The 19,582-nt window shown below is 50.7% G+C and overlaps 1 protein-coding gene across 5 annotated transcripts in view; it reads right to left on the reverse strand.

Moving 5' to 3' along the window:
* CSMD2 (CUB and Sushi multiple domains 2) overlaps positions 1-19,582 on the reverse strand; it is a 338,283-nt gene that overhangs the window by 267,437 nt on the left and 51,264 nt on the right. For all 5 annotated transcript variants that reach the window (XM_042015480.1, XM_042015478.1, XM_042015482.1 and 2 more), the window contains one exon: positions 14,736-14,952. In XM_042015480.1, the coding sequence (XP_041871414.1) occupies positions 14,736-14,952 (217 nt within the window). The remainder of the gene's footprint in view (positions 1-14,735; positions 14,953-19,582) is intronic.

Raw genomic sequence — 19,582 nt, forward strand, 5'->3', positions numbered from 1 at the left:
TTGCCCAAGAAAACCCCACAGCGAGGTCACACTCAGCACTGCTGCCCTACAAAAAACCAGGAGCGGGGCAGATCCCACCACGCTCCTGGGGAAGGAGCTCAGAGCTGCAGGACTCGGACACCAGGGCAGCCTGAGAGCAGCAAATCCTGGGCTCTCCCCACCTTCTCCCTGACTGCAGGGACTGCTCCTGCAGCTCTCCGCTCCTGTGGTTCCTCACTGGTCCTGTCCCAAACCCCTCCCTGCTTCACAGCCTGGTCACCAACACCTGCCCTGGGGCGCTCCCAAACGCAGCCTTGGGATGCTGGAGCAGAACCCGCCCCATCCACACCATGGGAGAGAGATTTTGGGGTGCTGAGTGAGCCCAAGGCTTTGTTCACTGATGCTTAAAATGTTTTTGAGAACCCTGGAGTAGAAATATCAGCAAGTGACCGAAGCGTTCTACAAACTGCACTACCAGGCAAAAAATGGATGTTAGCAACTAATTAAAGCCCTTTAATGTGGTGCCTCCGGAGTGCTGGCTCTGCAGTTGGACAGTGGATAAGGCTGGGAGTTTCTAGGAATCCTCCCCACCCTCACCCAGCCATCCCTGCCAGCACAAGGCCAAGGATGAGGGTTTTATGTGGGGACAGATCCCAAATGCAGCACAGCAAAGAGTGGGATGGTTCCCACCTCCCCCCTGAGGTAAACACCCAAGCCCAGAGCCATGGAATCACTGCGTGAGAGGATGTGGGAGCTGCCCTGCAGGAACTGCCCAGGACACGGACCCAGATCAGAGTGAAGAGAACAAAACGAAACTGGACAAATCCAAAAACTCCCAGCCCTCGTGTCTTGTCCTCCCACCTGCTTCCCTCATGGACTTAGGGCTAAATGACACCTGATTTTATTATAAAAGCCTGTTTATTACTGGTTTTCATTAATCCCAAACCCTCAACAAATCCCATACTGGACTCCTGCCTGCCATTACCAAGGCCAGGAATCCAGGAGCAATCCCTGAGCTCCCCCAAACCCAGAGCTTTACAAACCACGGGAGCAGCAGGAACTGAAGGAACTCGGTATCCTTCAGGATCAAGAGTGCTCAAGGGTTCCCAAGGGCAGGAGCAGCACGAGATAAACAGTAAAAAAGAGAATTTAAAGCTTCTTACAACACACTCCGAGGTTTATCCCACATACAGCAGCCAGACTTTCTGCCAGGAGGGCAAAGGATCACCTGTGCTACAAAGCTCTCTGACCCTTTAAGAAATACCTGTAAATATGATTTAGTTCAGGGTGTTTTCTCTCCTCACATGGAATGAAAAGGCACCCACAGAACAAATCCAAATTTGGGGGGCACCATTTAAGTTTCTGTGAGCACCCAGCCCCAGCAATTCCTCCTTAAACTCATCAGCAGCCCCCAGAGACAGCAAGAGAACTTCCCTCCTCTTCTCTCTGGCTCTCATTTAGCAAACCTAAATATTATTTCACACACACTGAGCTCTGACTGATGAGAGCTGACGGGCTCTGCCTGAGAACTTTATTGAAGCAAAATTTCCAGTTATTGGCAGAGCTCATGGAGTTGCCAGCCCGTGATTTAAAGTTCTAATGTCAGCACAGCAGCACTGACCAGCCCTCGGCATAAAACCCAGTGTCTGGACAAGCTGGAAGGACCATTGCTCCTGTTTATTATCAATAAAAGCTTCCAGGATCCGTAAGGATTCGGTTTTTACTGTGCTAAGTAAAAGTGTCATTGTTTTTATTAATTAATTTGGCAGTTTAATTAGAGTGGCCTGCTGAAACATCCGTGCGCTCAGAAAAATCCAGGAAATGCCCAGACCAGCTTTAACAAAAGCAGAACCTGCTGATTTATCTTCCCCTGATCAGCCCATACCATCACTCAGGGATTTGTGAATGCAGCCTGGGCTTTTTATTACCCAGAGTGGATCTGAACGGAGCTTTTGGCATCGTGGATTCTGCTCACAGTCCCTGTGCTAAGAGGATCTCACTTTGCAGATGTTGCTTTTAATTCAGGGCAACACGAACATGTCCTTTACCTGTAAGGAAGAGCTGCTGTCCCCAAGGAGCCACAGGAATTAAGTGTTACCCGAAACAACACTGCCCTGCAGCATTTATTCCAACACAACTGGTATTTTCTACTTACAGGGCTTTAAAAGAGAAGTGCCTGTGCACGAGGGCATGAAATTGTCACTGAGTTTGTTCTCAGGCTTTCCACAGAGCCCACATGGGCTGAGGAGACAATTTCCAGGGGAACCTCTGGGCTTCTTGAACCTCTAGAAAGGAATAAAGCCAAGCAGCTCTGCAGGCACTGCTCCTCAGAGGATCCTCGTGTGTCCCCAGCGTGCCCAGAGCCAGCAGAGGAGGATGGGCAACCTGGCAGCACCAAAGGGCACCAAACCTTGCTCCCCCGCCCCTCTCTGCCCACAGAACATCCAGCGTGGCTCCATCAGTGGTGCTAAAACCACACTCAGTCAGGAGGGAGCAGGAAATGCTGCTTCAATCAGGAAAATATCTGTACAGCACCTCCCACCCTCAGCCCCACAGCCCTCCCTGGCTGCTCCTGTGGTGAAATCCCGTGCTGGGAACGAGCTGGAATTGCTCCTGTTCTCACTGAAGTCACCATAAAAGCCACTTCTCCTCCTAAGCCTCCAACTAATGCACACAACTGATTTTTTTTTTCCTTCTCTGATGTCCTTGTCCAAGTGAGAGCCCAGGCAGCGTCCCCTTGAAGGAACAATCATTTACCAGTGTCCACGTTCAAAACCTCAGCTCTGCTTTCCAAAGCCCCAGGAGGGCCAGGATTGGCAGGAATCCCTGCCTGGTGACTGTTCTCCTGCCTTCCTCCTTGAATCTGCATGCCAGAGCAATTTAAACCACGGGAATGGCAGACAGAACATGGCATCATTCCCCAGCAAACAGCAATTCTGCCATCTCTGATCTTTAGGGCAGCAATCAAAAAACACACACTAACAAGGCAAAAAAGCAGCGAACTCCATTCCTTGTTTTTATGAAGGTGAGGGCAGTAATAACAGCAGGAATAATCATATTCCATTCCTTCTGTACCTCTGGCCAAATGGATTATTGAGTGATTATCCCCTTAACGTGCTTGGAGCCAGCACTGATTGTGTGAGATTTGCAATGTGTTTTTCATTGGCTTAATTCTGCTCCTGCTGCGAGGAATCAAACGAAACCAGCGCCAGAAATGCCACTTGATAAGCTTGCCCTTGCAAAAAATCAATATATCCAAACAAATCAACACAGAAATCCTCTGCTCTGTTTGCATCCCTCGTGCTCTGCTCCAGGTGTGCCACAGACGCTGCAAACGTTGCTGGTTTGGCTCCCAGTTTGCAGCAGGACAGACAAATCTGCTTTGGGACAGGTTTGGGAGAGCTGGTGGCAGTGAAAAGCACCCTCCACAGGTGAGAACTCCCACCTGGCCCAAGGCTCAGCCTGGAACCAGACAGGACAGAATCCCAGAATCACTGAGGCTGGAAGAGCCCTCCAGGATCATCAGAGTCCAGCCTGTGCCCCATCCCCACCCTGTCCCCAGCCCAGAGCACCGAGTGCCACGTCCAGGAATTCCTTGGACACCCCCAGGGGTGGGCACTCCAAACCACCCTGGGCAGTTCCAAGGCCTGGCCACCTTTTCCATGGAGAAATTTTCCTTAATATCCAATTTAAACCTCTCCTGGTTCAACTGGAAGATGTTCCCTCTCCACCTGTCCCTGTTCCCTGCGAGCAGAGCCCGACCCCCCCCGGCTGCCCCCTCCTGTCAGGGACTTGTGCAGAGCCACAAGGTCCCCCCTGAGCCTCCTTTGCTCCAGCCTGAGCCCCTTTCCCAGCTCCTTCAGGAGTTTCCCAACTCTGTTCTCTTCCCTGGACACTCTCCAGCCCCTCAGTGGATCCCTCCTGCCTCCCCTGTGTGACACCACCGATGGAAAACTGCCCCATCCACCCCTGAAAGGAGCTGAGCCCCAGCCAGAGCCCCCCTGACTGCTCTGCTCAGCAGCTTCAAGCCACACCTGAACGTTTCTTTTTCCCCCAAACCCCAACAGGCAGCCAGGACAGCCCAGCCCTGCTCCAAACACCCTCGGCTCCATCTGTTGCACATTATCCCATCCCTCTGGATGCAGCACAACTGTCCCGCTCCCGGTGACGCAGGCGCCCCTTTGGGAGTGCAGGTGCCATAATTAAAGCCCAGCCCATTATTTTTCTGGTAGGATGCCCACCATCAGCTCAGGCTGCAATCAAAACAGTTATTGCAGCTGGCAATCCAGCAGCCTTTAAAGCATAAATGCTGGAGAAGTGTCTCAGAACATCTAATGAAAATGCACTGGATTGTATCATTTAACCCAGCATTAAATTACAACACCCCATAGCTCGGTGAGCTTTTCCTGCCTGTCATTTAAAGGCACCTATTAGGGAGAATTTCCCATCAAATGAGGCACTCTCCTTGCTGTGTGCAGGGTAAATGGCACCCTTCCCTGAGTGCCAGCCTGGCACCCCTGCACCACCCCAGGATAATGATCCTTTTAAGGCAGGTTTGAGGGAGGGGATCCTGCCCCTCTGCCCAGCCCTGGGAGGCACAGCTGGAGTGTTTGTCCAGCTCTGGATCCTCAGCACAGCAGGGACAGGGAGCTCCTGGAGCGCTGGGGAGATGAGGAAGGGCCTGGAGCATCTCCCTGCCCAGGGAAGGCTGAGGGAGCTGGGGCTGCTCAGCCTCGAGAGGAGCCCCAGCTGAGAGGGGCCCTCAGTCCCTGGGTGTCCCTGGGTGTCCCTGGGTGCAGGGAGGGTCAGAGCAGGGCCCAGGCTCTGCTCCAGGGGCCCAGCAGTGGCACCAGAGCCACGGGCAGGGACTGAGCCCAGGGAGCTCCACCTGGACACGAGGAAGAACTTTACTGTGGGCACTGGAACAGAGCCCAGAGAGGGGCTGGAGTCTCCTCACTGGGATATTCCAGAGCCCTCTGGACTCAGTCCTGTGCCCTGTGTTCTGGGATGGCCCTGCTGGAGCAGGGAGGTGGCACCAGTTGAGCCTCTGTGGTCACAGAATATTGAGGGTTGGAATCATCCACAAGAATCCTTCAAGTCCAGCTCCTGATGGTCCCTTCCAACCTACCCCATCCTGTGATTCTGCCACTGTGTGTTGAGAAAACAACAGCTCAGAGGGAGAGCTGTCCTTTGGGAAAGCCTGGAATGAGCAGTCCTCTCCCAACGCTCCCAGCAAAGAGGGCAAAGCCAACCTGGAGCTGTTTGAAAGCTGAATTCATGAGGGATTCAACTCATCCATCACCACTGGGGCCAACACAAAGAGCCCCATGACTTCCAAGTGACTTTGATCCAGTTTCATGTGCCTTGTCCAGCTGGTGCAGGTGCACAGGGCAAGGAGGGAATACTGGAGCCAGGGAAAGGGGCCGGGTGCTGCATCTGAAAAATGGCCACGAGGAAAGTGATATTAATCAACATTTCCAACTTCCTCGGTGTCATGAAGGATGTGGGAGCGTCGCAGCACAGCTGCTGCAGGGGGAACACCTTCAGGAATACAGATGGATGCCCGTTTGGAATTTAAACTCTCAGGGGAAGCTGCGAACAGCCTCGAGCTGGGGTCACTCACAGATGTCCTCCCCAAGGCTGCCCCATGGCATGGAGGACACCAAGAACAAAAGCACAAATCCACGGGATCAGGGAATTTCCCCACAGGGATCCATCCCACCTCAGATCTCAGCACAGGAGGCAGGATCATTTCTGTAAAGACACAGCTGCTGGTGGGGAAAGTGTCTGTGGGGAAAGAAAACATCTTGTCATTCCTAACAATGTCTTCGTTTTAGAAATCATCTCTCATCCTGAAGGGGTTTAAGATCTCCTCCAAATGCTGGGCCAGATCCCCAGGGAACCTTTAGGACTTTGCAGAGCTGGCAGAGCCCTGGGCAGCAGGGCTGTGGTACCTGCAGGCCACTGGGGCTGGCAGGGCTGGGGCTGTCCCCTCGCTGGGTGCCAGGCTTCCTGGGTTCTCAGTGCCCCCCCTGTGCTGTGCAGCCCCTCCAGCATCCTCCTCCTCCTCCCAGCCCTGGCTGATCCCCTCTGGCTGTACCCCAGGTGCTGCTGCCTCAGCCTCTCTCACGCATCTCATCCCTTCTCTTTCCCTCAGAACTTTCCCTGTTTCCAGTGGCTGTGGATAAAAGCCACACCTGAGGAGCCAGCTCGCTCTCTCCTGGCATTTCCTCAGGCTTGGCTGGGGCAGGAATTTCTTCCCTCAGTGGCTCCGTTAGATTTTCCCCGTATTTATGAAAGAAAAACACAGTAACAGAGAGATGTCAGCTTTTTTTCAGAGCACATTAACATGAACACTCTCATTAATCATCAATAAAACAAGCAGAGCATGATCTGAGAGCACTCCCAGCTCCCAAACGCTGCAGACACTTAAAAGGCAGCTCTGTCCGCCAGGCACAGCTCGCTGGTGTCACTGAGACAGTTGTCCTTTCATTTGGATCCCTGCAAGGCTGAAATGATGCTCTGGACCAAATAAAACCAACTCTCAACCAGCTTAAAAGGATCCTGCAGCGACACAAGAACAGCAGCCGCAGTTCCCACTCGGATTTACCCAGCCTGGTGGAGGGATCTGTGCTCGGAGGCAAACTGCTTTTGTTTGGGAGTCAGGCACAGAGCAAACGCCTGCACAGGAGTGCTCCAAGCACCAGCAACTCCTTGGATCTTCCCCTGTTTCACCAGCCAACCCCACACGGCCCATTTTATCCCATCCCAGCCATCCCAGCTGCTGGAGAATTGATTCCAAACTAATCCAATCCACCGGCTCTGACATTCACTACCTTTTATTTTTCCTACCACGACAGTAACAATCAAGGGGCAAACCCCCCAGTTTTTCCTGTCCCTTAACCTCTCCCAGTGCCATAAACACCCACAATTTTCCCAGGAATTTTATCCAGCACAGTTCTCAGTCTCAGGAATCAGCTGCACTTCCCTGCCTTTCCCAAGCCAAGCACAATCCATCAAGGCCCGGAGCCCTTTGCTTACCTCTGACACTGACAAAGCTTCATTAACCAACACGGGCTCAGGGGACAGTGACAGAGCTCATAAATCCCGGCCTGGATGGATTTCTCCACTCATTTAAAGCAGGGTTTGGGTCAATTCCTGCTAGAAAAGTGTTATTTATAGAGCCCAGAGGCAGCACAGCCAGCTCAGATATACGAGGCCTTCACGGCTCAGGCTGGGGACAGGTACAGAGCATCAAATTTCAATAAATTTGATTTTCCATGCAATGCAATGGAGTGGGAAGACCCTGGAGTCGGATGTGATTTATTATTTTTCTCGTGTCCCTTCCACGCTCATTTTTCCAAGATTTTCTGGGGTTGCAGTGGGATTTTGTCCCCTCTGCCCTGCTCAGGTGAGACCCCACCTGCAGAGCTGCCTCTGGGTCCCGGCACAGGAAGGAGCTGGGATAGGGGAAGGTGTCCCTGCCCATGGGGGTGGAACTGGATAAGCTTTTAGGTCCTTTCCCACCCAAACCCTTCCACAATTCCATGAAATCCAACTCTGGCACCTCTATTCTCAGCCTTGTTATGACAAACCACGAAGAAGAAAAACACAAATTCACAGAAAAGTTCATCAAATCTCAGTCACCCCCTGGCAAATCCGAGCTGACATTCCAAGTAAACAAAGACAAGTTTGGATAGAACCCAAGCACGGCTCAGTGGCTTCAATTCAGAACTTGGCAGATTTGGGTTATTTCTGTCTTTCTTCAAAAAAAAAAGAAAAAAAGAAAAAAAAGCCACCAGGGGTGTGAAATCGAGTCAATGGGAGAAATGAGTTCTTGGAACCCCCTGGAAATCACACAAGGTTTGTTTACTGCTAAACACAGGGCAAGTGGGGAACAACAAACAGGTGCTGCCACAGTGGAGGTGTTGGGAATCCCAGGGCTCACAGCAGCCCTCCAGTGCAGAAATCCAGTGTCCTGTGGCCCGAAGAACAGGTTAAATGTCTGAGACAGCCTGAAACGCAAGGAAGGCGGGATGGAGAAGTGCTCAGGCCAGCAGCTTTCTGTGCTTCTGGGATTAGGACATTTTCCAGCTGGGAAAGCTGATAAGGGAATTGCCCAGGGAGCAGAGCAGCTCCTGGGCTCTGGGCAGGACTGATCCCGGCTCCTGGGAGGGATTCCCAGCACATCCCAGTGCTCTGCCTTTCCCCCACTGCTGCACTGCCCAGCCCGTCCTGGCACCAAACCCCACAGAGGGAAGTGCCACCTTCCTGCTCACTGATGGCAGGATCTCTTGGTTAAAAAGGAATTTATTTTTGAAGATCTGGTTCTGTATTAAGTCCAGAGACCTTTGGGACAGGTTCTTACCCAAGCAGGGCCAGCCTGGAGCCACCTCCTCGTCACAGAGCACCTGGGTGACAACCAAGAGCCAACAGCCAAAACCTCCCTGTGCTGCCCTCACCCTCCTCACACCAGCCCTGCTCCCTCCCAGAGCAATCTAAAAACGAGAAGCACCAAGCCAGCGCCATGGGTTGGTTCAATTTCCCCCCCTCCACTGCTAAAAAAATCTCGTCTCGCTCCCTCTGATCCCAAAAAACTCCCCACTGGTGCTAGGATTGTCACTGCTGCTCAGGAATGAAGGCAGCTGTGTCTGAAATGAATGACTCGAGGTGGCTGTGGCTCTGTCACTTTACACAGCTCTTGCACAGAGGCACAAAGAGATGATAAACCCGATACAGAACTCCAGAGAGCATTTCTTAGCAGAGCATCAGTTGTGTTTATCATGAGCCATCTCTGACAAGGAGGAGCGAGCCCTGAGAGCCATCTGAGGTCTCATTTACCTGGAGCCCTCACTCCAGGGCTTGCAGTGCTCACATCCAGCCCTCATCATCTCCTGATGTCTGCAAGGGCTGGGGTCACCTGAACAGCTCCCCTGAAGGAAAACCAACCATCAGCTGGGGGATCTGGAGAGGAACACACGACCCTGGGCTCTGGGAATGACCTGGGATCCCGGTGCTGTCACACAGAGCAGGGGAACCCCAAGGAGAGGCTGAGGGGGGAAGTTTTGTGTGTTCTGCTGTGAGAGGTCCCCAGCAGAGTCCCACGAGCTCCTGCTGCTGCCTCAGCCAGGCCAGGGGACACCCCAGCCCTGTCCTACAGGAGGCACCTCACAGCTCCCTTCCCTCCCTTCCCTCCACAGCTCCAGGCCAGAGGGACAGGAGGCTTTAAAGAACTGCACCAACATGGAAATGGAAGATGAAGGACAACGTGAGCCTCCCCAGAATTTCCATGCACTACTTAAACTCATCCTAGAAAACCCCTGCCTCACCCACCAGCAGCAGCCAGGGCTCACAGATCCATCAAAGGCTGTTCCAGGGCAGAGTCTTAATTAAAATCCAGTAGATGCTGCCCAATTACAGAAAATCTTCCTACACTTAATCCACTTCACACACCTTAATTTGCAGCAAGAGGCATAAAATCCCAGGATTTTATTTTAAATCTCAGCCCATGGCACCCCCTGCCATGGGCAGGGACACCTTCCACTACCCCAGGTTGTTCCAAGCCCCGTCCAAGCTGCCCTTGGACACTTCCAGGGGTGGGGTTTGTCAGGCTTTGCTGAGAGACTGTCCCTAGAAACGTGGTAATCAGCAGTTTGGGGGAAAACAAAAACAATTTGGGGAAGAAAATATTATTTGAGTAACAGCAACACCTGAGGAGACCTCCCCTGTGTGCCACACCTCACACCTGGGACAGCAGAGCTGAGAGCAGGTCCCTCAACCCCTAACCCAGGATTAAACTGCTCCTTCCCCATCTCTGAAGAAGCTGCCAAAATATCTGTGCCAAGCCTCCTCCCAAGCCTACAACATTCCACCCGGTGCCAGGGAAAAAGCTCCCACTCTGATTGAATCAGCTGCTTTCACCACTCCTCCTGATGCACCCTCTGCTAATAAATATGGAAAAACTGAATCGAGCCTCTGGAAATTGCAGAGCCCTGCTGCAGTTGCATTAACTCCATTACCTCTCCCTGACTTTCAGCTCCAGTTTCATCAATTATCCTGCAAACGGAGTTTAAACACTCAGCACTTCCTCAGAACAAAACAGGGACACTGCTGAAGGGTCCTGGAGCTGCTGGAGCAGCTCAAACACGTCCCTTCCCAGGGAGGAAAAAAAAAATAAAGTGGATTTTATCCGACAAAGCAGAGAACATAAATTTAAGTGGGGTTTTGTTGTGTTTCTTTTCCCATGGAGTTAATGGGAAGTGACAAAAGACTCTGCTGAGGGGGAAAGGGAGGTAGGACTAGGATGTTTACTAAAGGTGACAACGGATTTAGCTGGCCCTCTGCTTTATTTATCCTTCTCCTTAGCAAAAAGAACTGTAGTCACCTTGGAGACATGAGGCAGTGACAAAGGAATATGTCACAGGACCAGAGGTGACTCAACACAAACTCCTAACACAAGCTCTGTGCATTCCCAGGTGACAAATGCTGTATTTCCAGGAATTTCTTTACCAGGACTGAACCCCAGAATGTCGTTTCATCCCGAATTTGCATCTCTGCAAGCCACAGGAACACTGGGGGAACTCTCTCCTCTCCCCAGTTCCCTTTGTCCCTTCCTCTCCTCCTCCCTTTTGCTGTTTTTAAGATCAAAAGCTTTGTGGTCTTGATTGGTAATTAAGTACAAGTCACCCAAGCTGCTTTTTCAGAGAGTAATTAAAAGGTTATCAAGAGAAACATGCAAGGTGCAGGTAATTCCTGGAGCAGCTGTAATTAGGTCAGCCCAGAGATAACTCAGCTCTTATCACCAGGATCACATCCTTTTGGAGTTCAAACAAAATACTTAAACTTTCAGTCAATTAAATGTGGCCCAAGATGTGGTTTTGAGCTGCTCACAGAGCAGATTGATGGCAATCCTTCTCTTCACTCTTCAGCCCCTTGTCAGGGAAGAGGGATGAGGATCTGGAAGCAGCTTGAGCAGGAGATGCTGCGAGATGCGGGACGGGAGCTGCACGGCACGAGCAGCGGGGCCCTGTGCCAGCAGCGGGGTTTCTCTGCTTTGCACAGAACCCCATTGCAGCAAGGACTTGCAAACGTTTCCCCAGACCCTGCACACTCTGCAGCCACGGCAATTTCTGCAAAATCCTCCTCAGGACGGGCAGGTTCCTCCCAGCTGTGCCAATAAACACCTCTGAGCGACGCCTGTGGAAACACATCCAGCACTGCCGCGGCTCTGGGAGTTGTTTTTCTCTGGATGCACAGCCTCAAACAAACGTTTTCTCAGGCAAATAAACTCAGCATCACTGAAACATTTTGTTTGAACAGGAAAGAGACCAGAGGATGACACAGTTCCCTGCCCACAACAGGCGGCAAGGGAAGCCCAAGGGTTGGAAGAGCCTAAGAAACCCCAGCATTGCTCAGCACATTTATAAGTGAGGAGTCTCTCCTGGTAGAAACATCCCATATTGTGTCCCCTGGGCTTCCCAACGTAGTTTTAAACATCTCTGGAATGGAAAAAAATCTGTTTTTCTAAGTTGACCGCTTCCATTTGGAGCGTAAATTCACCGGGTCTCACTGGGAAAACAGAATTAGGGAGCTGAAGCGCCCGACTCACGGGGAGACTGTAAATGTGCCTTCCCGGGATCTGGGTGCAAGCCTGAAGCTTCAAATCAGGGAAGTTGCAACTGATTTAAGATTCTCACGTTAGAAGCGTCCTGCCAATTACCAGCAGATGAAAAAGCTGGGGGAAGCCACGTGGGTCTGTTGTGCCCACTCTGGTTACGTCACGGAGCAAGAGTCTGACACAAAGAGGTGCAGAGAGTCTCCCAAACCCCACAGCAATCTCAGAGCCATAAATAACCCCAAGTATTCAAATTGCAGTCAGGTCTGTGCTGAGCTTCTGAGCCCAGCACAGTGGGAAGGCAATCAGGAAGGGAACCTGATTGGAGCGACCTCCGAACAATGACACAATCACAAGGCACAATGGGAACTGGGAAAAGACTGTTCTGGAATAACTGCACAGTCAGAGCAGGACTCCCCATGACTCCCTGATCCCACAGCAGTTGGGAACTTGAAGGATGAGAATTTGGGAGAGTCTGGTCTGGTGTAATGAGCCCAAGAGAAGGGCAAGTCCTGGACAGGAACCAAATCCTGATGTCCCTCATCAAGGAAGAGAAAAATCTGCAGCCACCACAGCTCTCAGGTTTCACAGAAAATTCCCCCACAGTGGTCCCTGCTGGAAGCAAGGAGCTGGGAAAATTCTAGTGGACAAGGAGGAATGGGTTCCAACCGAACAAAGGGGAAGTTTAGCTTATATACACGGAAAAAATCCTTCCCTGTGAGGGTGGGGAGGCCCTGGCACAGGCTGCCCCGAGAAGCTGTGGCTACCTCATCCCTGGAAGTGTCCAAGGCCAGCTTGGAGCAACCTGGGATAGTGGAAGGTGCCCCAGCCCATGGCAGGGGATGGAATGAGACGGAATTTAAGTTCCTTTCCAACCCAACCCACTCCAGGATTCTAAAAACCCAATAATTCGAGAGAAGCTGAAATAGCAAAGACTTGAAAATGAGCTCTGATTTTAGCAAACAAAGCAAAGTCATGGCACTGAGAAATGACAACAGCCCTGCATGTCTAAATTAAGGCACTGAAACCCATTTAATATTCACGTCCTCATCACAAACACGCAACGCAAATTCCCTAATATCCAGTAAAGCTGTTTATTAGCAAACGCCTCATTGGATTAGGGCTGCTCTTATTCTATTAGGGAGCCTTCACACCACATTAAATTGCAAGACAAGAGGGTGTTTGCCAGCACACGATGAACACAACATTAACCCCTTCCCAGGAAATCCTGGAATGGTCTGGGTTGGGAGGGACCTGAAATGTATCACTGATGCTCAGAGATGCAAGTTTGAGAAGGGAAGAAGCAAAGCAATCCGTTGTCCCTTCCTCTCCCCTTGCTCACAGCTCGTTTTGGGTGAGCTCTGATGAGTGACACGTGGCCATCCATCTTCAGGGCCGCGCCTCGGTGATGAATTGAGAACATTTGGAAAGCAGGCAGGGAAAAAAAAGCAAAATTGATGGCGATGGGAAAGGGAAAAAAGGGAGTAAGAAGGGGAAAAAAGTAACCCAGTGTTAGGCAACGGAGTTTAATGAGGTGACATTGATGCACCAAAAATCGTATCTGGGATCTCCTGAGGTGGAAGGGATCCACAAGGATCAGGGGACCCCCAACAGTCCCACCCTGTGCCTCAGAGCATTGCCCAAACTCTAAAATTGGTGAACGAAGAAGCGAGACACAAAACAGCCCAAAGGTGCCAACTCCGGGTTTTGAAGTTACTGAGCCAGAAATGTTCCAAGGGGAGAAAGCAAATGTCCACCATGAGTTCATCTTCTACTTTGCTAAGCCCTCTCTAAGTGCTTTCAGACCTCTAGAAATCCCCCTCTTTATTTCCCCTCTTTACTTCACTTTCCTGCCCTAAACACACTCCACTTCCCGAACCCCTCATCCCACATGAAACATCCCCACGTGCCTTTTGCTGCTGGTCCCATTCCCCAGCTCACATTCACCTGCCCAAGCTGCGCCTGAGCTTCACCAGGGATGCAGAGGGAGGACCTTTTCTGCCTCCTCACCTTCCCCCAGCTCAGCCTTGGGAGGTCCCTTTCTGCTACTTCTATTTACAACCACAATATTCTTGCGAGTATCTCAGAGCAGCATTAACTTCTCACCACACAAAGTTTCCTGAGCCGAGTTTTCCTCCCAATTTTCCACCTTTCCATTATCCCCAAAGCAAAGCACTGAACCTCCTGATTAAAGGCTGAGGCCCCGTAATTAACGTGATTCTCAAGCACAGTTGCGAGATGAAGAGATGACTTATTTGCATAACTGAAATCATCTACATAAAGAGCTGATTTCCACCAGGGTGCAGCTCAGATGCTCCACTCGGGTTAGACAAGACACTGAGGTCAAAGGATTTGTCCTGAACTCAAGTGGCTGGAAGGAAAATCATTTGCCAGGGCTCCAGCACTCTCGCCAGGCATTCAGAGGCTGGATGCTGCCACTGCTCCATGAGGTTTTGAATGCATTACTGTCAGGCTGGAGCTGCCAGCAGCACCAGCAGCCGTGTCCCCAGCCACCCGGCTGGTTTCATCTGGAGGGCTGAGATCACGGCTGCTCACACGTCTGACACCTCATGGAGCATCTGCTGCCACAGCAACGCATCCAAATCAGCCTCCCACGAAACTTTTTAGGAACACTGGAAGTGTCATTTGAGAAGCCATGGAGAGTTTTCCTACTAAAGCGGGTTACTGAACGTGTCTTAGCCCTGGAGGTCCAACAGATGTGAGGGAATACGCCCCGTCCAGCTGCTGGATGGACTCTGGGTTAAGGAATAGCCCAGATTTTGGGGGAAAACCCACAAAGCCAGATTTAGCAGAGCTATCACTGAACCCCACGGCCCATCCTCCCACTCTGAGAGTCTCGTCTGGTCTCAGGGAAGCTCTCTGCACATTAACTCTGCTTCCCTCCTGCTCCATTTCCTAATTAACTCTGGATGTCTAGGATGACTCTTGATAAATCACTACTGTCAGGCATTCAGAGAAACATTTCAAGCCTTATCAGAGATAAGAAATCAAAACAACTGTAAGAACTGCTCATGGAGAAACACTCCCAGTTTATTGCAGCATAAACATCCAAGGCGAGATTTAATCCCAGCAGCAGGAAGGGGGGACATGTTTATAAACATCACTGTAATGAACACTGTACCTCGTTCTCAGATTCCCCTGCTGAGGCAGCCCATCGTAGATGGATAATACATCAAAATCTTCCTCTAATGCAAAGGACTGGAAAACAAGCTGTATCCTGTTCTGCTCCTCAGCAGTGATTGTCCACGTGCAGTTTGCATAATTGGGGTATCCATAGGGAAAGCCTGGGCTCTGTATTGTCCCGTTTGGGCCCTGCAATGTGTGACTGCAGTTCTGGGCTGGCAAGAGAAAAGACAAAAGCACAAAGTCAGAGGGTGTCAGGTGAACAGTGAATGTCCTCACCATCCCCATAAACCACACAGGGTTCTTCCCACCGGGTTTCTTTGTCCCAGGAAACAGAGAAAAGTAGAATCTAAGGATGAAATTGTGGCTTCCTCCCTGCAGGGATGTGGAGCCCAGACCCCCAGACACATCCTGGGCTCTGCTCCCAGCAGCTGTGAGCACAGCTGCCTGTCCCTGGGGACAGCTCCCTCCTCAGCCACCCTTCCCCAGCCCACCACAAAACCCAGCGTTCTCCCCATCCCACTCCGTGCATTTGGGATTTCACCCATGCCAGGTGCCAGGCCCTGCTGGGTCACAGAACAGCACAGGGATGATGCCAGAGCTGACTGTCTCCTTCTCCCTCAATTCCACCCGGACAAGAGGCAGAAGAAGGGCTGGAGTGTGCAGGCAGTGCCACATCCCTCACCCTGGGAAAGCAGAATGGATGCACATGGAGTGAGGGGCTGGGCCACCACAGCAGCCAGGCTGGCCAAGGCTGCCTGAAACCTGCATGGCCAAAGGTCAGGAATAAACCTGTCCTGACCCCAGAAAGAGCAGGACACAGTGCAAGGTTTGACCCAACAAACCATCCTCTAAGGTGCCTTCCAACCCTGACCATTCCATGATTCTGGGAATGGTTCACTGGAATAGGAGACAGCAGCAGCACCACCCCCCACCCCTATCAGACCTGATGGGGGGACACCAAAGAAATTGTTTGCCAGACCCTGCCTTGGAGGGCTGCTGGTCCCTCTCAGCCAGTTCTGAAAGGTTTGTGCTCAAGGTCTGGCTCAACACACAGCAAACACCTTCAATCAGTATTTCTGAGGAGCTGCTGCAAAGCTGCATCTTCTGAGAGCAAAACCCCTCCTGTAACACCAGTGGAACACCTAAAACCTCCCTCAAATCTCAAATCCATTTCCCCTGCCCAAAGCAGTACCTGAGAACACCACATGACAAAGATCCACTGCCACGATGTACAGTTACAGGATATATGAGATTTTCTTCTCTCTGGGGACACAGGTACATGAATGTATTTTGGGAAAAGCCTAAATGACAAATTCCCTTTAGTGTTTTCCTCTCCCTTCACTGTTACTCTGCCTGGATGTCTTTGGAGGCACAAATTACTCTGAACTGGTACAACCCTCCCTGCCTTACTGGAAGAATTCCTCCACACAAAGCCCAATTCCAGATAGATGGAAGGGTCAATCTCGTGGCCCAAAATCAGAGTTTCACCTTTATCCTCTGAGCTGCTGATCCCTGCCTCTGCTCCAGCTCTTCCCACCCATGCTGGATTGTTTACCCCGCTGATGGGGACAACAGAGGCTTTCAAGTCGAAATGCATCAGAGTAGAAATTACTTCTTTGATTTCTCCTTGCCTTTTTTTTTTTCAAAGGCAGCAAAGGCATTTGCACTTCTGAGTGCCAAGCAGCTACAGGTACAGAGCTGCAGAGTGGTGCTCATTAAAGCCAATTATAATTAGATTGACCAACTTTGGGTGCAAAAAACGCTCCGTGGAACTTCTCCCTGCAAGACGGAGCTCGCGGTTTTATGAATCTAAAACGGCCCATCCCATTTACTACCCAGGGAATCTTTTTGTAGCACGTTCATTGTATCAATGAGAGGCAGGACAGCCCCACAATCCACCAGGGATTAAAAGTGAGGGAGGATTCCTTAACTGGAGTATTTTGCATTTCCATAGCATCTGGCACCTGACTCTCTCAGGGCTTTTTGTCACTACATTAGAGAAGAATCCACCTCCCTCCTCCACTTGGGCTCCACTTATCTTGGGGAGTTCATTGGAAAAGCCATTTGCTCAGTGCCAGAAAGCTGCACAGGACTGGGAATATTCCTGTGATCACAGAGAAGTAAAATGAACCCCAGTTTGTTTTAACAACCAAGGATCCACGAGCTCGGTTCTCCAATTCAATCGAATGCTTTCTCCAACCACAGCGACGCTCAATAGGCAGCAGGGGGATATTGAACTGTCCCTCCTGCTCATTTTTATTTTAATCATAAGTTCATCAGAACAACTTAAGGCAAATGGGAAATTAAAGAGGCTATGTCTCTCCATTTCCTGATGGTATAAAAGCTACCAAGGCTGCATGAAGCTCAGGAAATAAATTCAAGGTCAGAGACATCGTGTTCCAAACGCTTCCAAGGTCATACGGAAGCTCCAAAATCCACCAACTCAGCCCATCCCTGCACAGCCAGTGCCACAAATGGACATAAATCTCTCTGAAAGAACAAATAAATAATAGAAAAATAAGACAGAGTTTTATGATGCATCCAATCAATCTACTGAAATACTTGCATGTTCACGATGTTGACCCAGAGGTGCTCTGGGCACAGATAGAAGAAAATTGCTTATTGCAAACAAAGAACAGCTTTGCAAAAGCTGCCAAACTGGGCAGTAATATATTCTGTAATAGCTGTAATAGCAGGGAACTTCATTTAGATTGGACATTGCTGGAAAAAGTCATCAGGCAAGGAAAGAAATCCGGGAAGCTGAGGGAATTTATGTGTTCTATCATTTGCTTCCAGGTCTGAGTTAGTTCAGCTCAGCCTTGATTGACAAAACCTTATCTAAAATTCAAAATTTCTCCTCTGAAGATTGCAAGAACAATTCCCTTCATCCCTTTGGCCCGGGAGCACAAATAAGTAGAAAGATATGAAAGGGCAGCACCGGTGCCTGTGCTGGGAAGTTCCAGGTGGATTTGGGGTTGACAGAGGACAATTCTCCCAAAATTTCTGGCACATTCTCCCCAACCCAAAGTCTGACACGAGGCACCTCCAACTCCTCACCCAGAGAGGGCAATGCTGCATCAGCCCCCCCTCCCAGCCTTGCTTTTAACCTCAGCTCAGGTGTGTTTCTGTAGATATTCCAGCTCCTAATCTCTTATCCGTGGGCTCACATTCCGGAGGGTGTGACACCCCCCGGCTTCATCACAGGGATGGGTTTGTGGGCATTTGTCCGATTTGTGACGGAGTGAAAGCAGAGCTGATCCCAAGCTGGGCGCTGCCAACACCTCCTGCCCCTCTCAATTCCGGAGAGTGGTTTATTGGGAGTGTATCCCCGTAAAGAATCCATCAGTGCTGCTTCACTGCCGCGGCACTGCAACTTCCAGACAAGGACGACGGCGTTCCCACGCCTGGCACTGCTCAGAGCCCTTCTCCAAAGGGATCACAACCTAAGGCAGGGAAAAACCACAGCCCAAGGAATCACAGAGTCACTTAGGCTGGAAAAGACCTCCAAAATCATTGAGTCCTTTAAGGAAACCCATGTGACTTTGGGAAAACATCTTGGTCTGGGACACCACCAATGATAATTCACTGATGGTGACTCAGTTTTTCAATTCTTTTACACGTTGGTTTAACCAACTGAACCAAGTCTCCATTTCCAACAGTTCCTCTGTGCAAGAGCCACTCTCTGAACAATCCCCAGACTAACTGGCTTCACCCTGGGCTCCTCACGAGGGAAACGATGGAATATTTACTCCGCAGTACTCTCACAGAAGAGCTGCAGCTCTGAGCCACGGGCTGCCCACAGCAGTTTGTACCACACGGTTAATCCCCACGGTACAGAACTTAACGTGACCAGACACTGCAGTGAAAAATAAGTAATATCAGCTGAACAGAGGAGAGTTCCAAACTCCCCAAGCTTCGTTGTGGGGCTGCCATGAAGAGAAAGGAAGGATGGCAGGAGCAGCAACAACATCCTCGTACTCCAAAGCAGAGTTCTTCTGACAGGACAAGCTCCAGGAGTGGAGCCAGAGACTCGTGGGAGCTTCAGTTCCACTGTAAATCCAAACTCACCTCGACACACAAGCCAGGACCATTCTGGTGCCAGTCACTGCAGCTTTAGAGCGGCCCTAAAGCAGCAGGGCTGGCTGGGCTCTGGGGCAGCACCAGTTCACCCCAGTCACTGAAGTGGGGCAACATCCACTGGTTCCCAATGTCCTCAGTGTCCCAGAGGTGGCAATGGTGGCACTCAAACCCACCAGGTTATGTGCATGAAAACCAGGAGACTCAACCATTCAGGAACATTCGCAGCAACAGGATTTTGTTATTCCCTTCAAATAAGCAACACTTGAGGCCAGGAATGAGCTGCCCTGGCTGCTGCTCCCCCCCAGCCCCTGCCTGAAGGGGAATTCCAGCAGCTCCAGATTGAGATAAACCTGAACATCCAAACTGTGTCACTACAAACCTCCACCAAGCTGTCAGAGGTAAACACAATAACAAAGGCGTTGTCTGACGTGACAAGTGCAAAGGAAATGAGTAGGGAAAAAGTCATCTTCCACCTACTTTCAATTCCTTAAACTTAAATCCCAGGCCAGATCCGGGGTGCTGTAAACCAAGGAAGAATTGTAGCTGTTGGTTTACACCACGTTCTTATCCAAGGAAGCAACACTTGAGAGACAGGGAGACTGAATTTCTCTCTGAAGTGCTTCCTAAAATACAAGTTGCTGCACTTTGCTCCTCAGCAGAAACGAAATCTAATTTAGCAAACACTGATGCATGGTCACTGCACAACTCAGTGGGAACAAATATCAAATCATGCACAGTGCCTTGCTCTCAGCAGCATCATTT

The sequence above is a fragment of the Corvus kubaryi genome, unplaced genomic scaffold (genome assembly GCF_017639235.1).
Source record: "Corvus kubaryi isolate FWS band 111438036 unplaced genomic scaffold, C.kubaryi_AGA036_p1.0 split3-37304, whole genome shotgun sequence".
Classification (NCBI taxonomy): Eukaryota; Metazoa; Chordata; class Aves; order Passeriformes; family Corvidae; genus Corvus; species Corvus kubaryi.